General features: G+C 35.5%; 1 protein-coding gene across 1 annotated transcript; it reads left to right on the top strand.

Annotated features, from left to right (window-relative positions):
• The first annotated feature begins 1,368 nt into the window (after positions 1–1,368).
• On the top strand, positions 1,369–1,743 carry LOC142336751 (eukaryotic translation elongation factor 1 epsilon-1-like). The gene has a single exon (XM_075385660.1). It carries the CDS (start codon positions 1,369–1,371, stop codon positions 1,741–1,743), a length of 375 nt encoding a protein of 124 aa, XP_075241775.1.
• The last annotated feature ends 2,123 nt before the right edge of the window (positions 1,744–3,866 follow it).

Below are 3,866 nucleotides of genomic sequence, written 5' to 3'. Positions count from 1 at the left end.
GTAATTGAACTGACACACAGGTCATCTACGTCCCATTCGATCACTACGATTAGACTGAATCCGAGTCTGTTGAATTTGAAACCAAAGGTGGCTCGGTAAGGAGCGGCACCAGAAAATATAGCTGAATAAAACAGTCTTTCGTCAGTCTAAATTGATCGAGATCGTCAACTATATCGTAACATCAAGAAGGCGAAAAAGCACATCTAAACAGCCCGGCAAATCTAGCTGTATTTGCTAGCAGGTATTTTGTCTGAGCCGATTTTCGACTCAGATTGGTCACCGATACGTTTTCGAAACATAAAAATATTAAGCCTAAAAAGAGCGCAATCGATTCAGTATATTAGTAGGCTCAACGAAAATTATGTTTAACGAACTTTTTCCGAGCTTTCTATGCCAAATAGAACGTATTTCGTGTGCATTTAAATGGTTAAGAAATTACGTAATCCTTTCTCGCTTTAAATTCTCGCTTTGTTTAAATAGCGCTTTAAATTCGTCGCTTAGTTTTCTCGCTGCTCTTTTATTTACTCAGTAACACAACTTATAATTTTACTATTTACAAGTTAATTCCACAATTTTTTTAAGTTCACAAGTTAATTTTCCAAAGCCATTTTTACAAGTAAATTTTTGCAAGTGAATTTCACAAGTTAATTTCCTAAATTAATTTTAAAAGTCAATTTCAGGAGTTGATTTCGTGAGTTAATAAACAGCAGACATAAAGCATTGTTGAAATCGATTAATCGTAATGCGCGATATTCGTCATGTTTTGCATTATTTTTTGGTATAAATTGTTCATGCATGACTACAACTTCAGTTTAGAAGAGTAGATTAAATGTGATCATATTTTCTCCCATTGTGTATCATAGATGTCTGAACTTATCCTCTACCGCAAGCTAATTCAATGTTGGCTGTCATCTTTTACTATTTCTCTCTTGCTGTGGTATGGCAACAAATTTCTGTCAAGATTAGCAGTTTCTTAGAAATTGATGGCGCGCTGTAATTAATAATGCGCTTTGTAGGCATGTGGCGGTGAGTGCATTAAAAAGGTAGCATCGTAAAGAGGAGAAAAACCCAATGCAAAAATCGAACTTCTGATCTTATCGTAGCCCCCCCCCCCCCCTGAATGAAACTATAGCCTCCATTATGTTTTTTTTAGGTATTGGGATGGGGATATACGTTTTATGACCACCAATCAGGGGGGGGGGAGGGGGTATATAATGAGGAAGACACTGAATTTCATTACTTCAAAACTTTTGAGGGTCATTGACCCCCATTTGATGTTTGATTTTGGTTCTCTTGAGTTTGTTTGGTCCTCTTAATATTTAACTTCAAGGCATTAAATTGGATGATTTTCAGATTAGTGTAGTTAAAATGGTCACAAGTTGCAATAAAACTTCAGCCATCGACGTAGAAGCTCTCAAAACCGCTTTGAGATACCAGTGGGAAGAATTCACACACAATATTTACCCTGGAATTGAGAAAGATCACGCGGAGTTCTCCAAGCTTATGAGTCATCTGAATTCCTTCATAGAAAATGAAACTTTTTTCTCGGGATGTGAAATTGACGACTGTGATCACGCGTTGTTTGACGCACTTCACCCTTTGTTCACTCAAATGTCGTTTGTTCAGAAACAGAAATATGCTTCAGTTTCAAGGTGGTTTAATCATATGCAGTTTGTTCGGAACCAAAACAAGCTATACCCGGCAAAGAAAAATGTTGTGATATCGGTTAATAATCTTTACTGAAAGGAAAAATCATCAACATCAAATTTTATACGTATTATGTGAATATATTGCTTTTTGCTGTTCTCAAAGCTAAAATCTTGATTGCTTCTGGTTAAGCATATTTATTTCAACTTATTTAAATTTGTAACTTAATTGTTTTGCTGAATTTAATAATTTCCCCTCAAAGTCAAGTTTTGATCCTTTTAAGCATTTTTTCGCGCGTGACTTGTTTTTTTTTGTGAGGTCTAAACCGATCTGCTTACTTTAGATTTTTGAACTCAGGCTTTTCAACCTTTAGAGTCTTATTTAAATTGACACTCTCACGTCATTTAAGAATTCATGGTCCTACAGTAATTGATTAAGCTTTCGCATATCACTAAAAAAGCACATTGATCACTGTTTTTTAAGCTGATTCTGCACGTAAATTCTTTAACAAAGGTTTTGAAAAGTCAAATTCCAAATGAGACAGATAATTTGGTTGAATACACATCAGTAGTATAACGTGAGCAAGAGTGGGGGGGGGGGGGGGGTAAAAGGAAGTACCTATGTATTAAGATTAGGTATAGCCCATTTTCGCTCAAATTCCAAGGAAGTACCTCACAGCATGATACCCAAGCTGTTCACACGAGGGAGATTAGCAAGTTAATCCCTTAATATTAAATTAGGTCATTTACTCATTCCCAAATTGCACTTTAATAATGTAAATTTTCAAAGACGTACCTCACAGCATGACACCCAAGCTGTTCAGACTAAAGGGATTAGCGAGACAGTGTCTTAACAACAAATCAGTAAGGTCATTGACCCCCTACCATATTGCACTTTAATAATGTAAATTTTCAAAAGTGTACCTCACAGCATGACAACCAAGCTGTTCACACTAAAGGGATTAGCAAGACAGTGTCTTAACAACAAATCAGTAAGGTCATTGACCCCCTACCATTTTAGACTTTAATAATAAATTTCCAAAAACTTACCTCATAGCATGATACCCACGCTGTTCACACGAAGGGGATTAGCCAGATAATCCTTTAATAATAAATTAGGATGACTCATTTACAGTTACGTACGACTTTTCAAAAATGCACCTCACAGCATGACACCAAGCTGTTCACACAAAGGGGGATTAGCTAGGTAATGTTTTAATATTAAAATAGATAGGATGACTCATTTACACTTATGTACAGCTTACGTGATTTTCAAAAATGTACCTCACAGTATGATACCCAAGCTCTTCACACTAAAGGGATTAGCACGATAGTGTCTTAACAACAAACTAATAAGGTCATTTACCCACCCATTCCCGTATTAACAAAAAAGTACAATTTTTTATTTTTGGTTTTTACAGATTTTTACAATTTTAATCAATTTTTTGTTTAAAATAGTGTTTCACTGTGTCGTTTTAAACTGAAGTTCCAATTTTCCGATTTCAAAAAAAGTTGTATTATTGTTTTGAAAATGTCTATTTCTTATTTTTTTTTAGCCAATCACATAATCTGTCAGATCTGATTTTGGAATGTTTTATGCTGAAAAACATTTACGATTCATTTTGTCTTTTTTCTTGGTTGAACATAAGTAGCCTAAAAAAAATGCAAAATACTCCAATTCTTCCTTTACTTCCTTCAACATCTTTTCTTTCTACTTTTCATTCAGATTTAGATTACGCCCCTATCACGGAAACATCAATATTTAAAACGGTAGTAACCGATAACAATTTGGAATTATCTTTTGAGGTGGATTGCACTAGAGTAACAATTAAAACTCAGACAACTAGCTTGACACTTCCGAAGGATTTGTGGAGAACTTTAGAGGCAGCTAGACATCATAACCTCCACCTAGCCGAAGAAAAAGTCAACAATTCATTGCTTTCTCTCCAAACTTATTTTCAAACCATTGAAAGAATTCGAAAAGAACAAGGGTTTCACCCGTTGAAAGACAGCAAAGGAATTATGTTCCCGTACTCTCGTGACATAAATCACTACGGTGTTTGGTGGGTAGAAGACATGTTCTCCAAGCATGCGGACTCATTTTCTAATAAACCAGAAGCCTTCAATCTGCCCGATTTCAAAGACCTTATTCTTCCTCCGATCCAGGAAACTGACAATGAAGAGACTCAATCATCTCATCAAAATATTCCTTTCTCGAAC

Source organism: Convolutriloba macropyga, chromosome 3 (genome assembly GCF_964194025.1).
Source record: "Convolutriloba macropyga chromosome 3, txConMacr16.3, whole genome shotgun sequence".
NCBI lineage: Eukaryota > Metazoa > Xenacoelomorpha > Acoela > Convolutidae > Convolutriloba > Convolutriloba macropyga.
The sequence above is the reverse complement of the archived record's forward strand: the minus strand, read 5'-3'. Positions and strand labels throughout refer to the sequence as shown.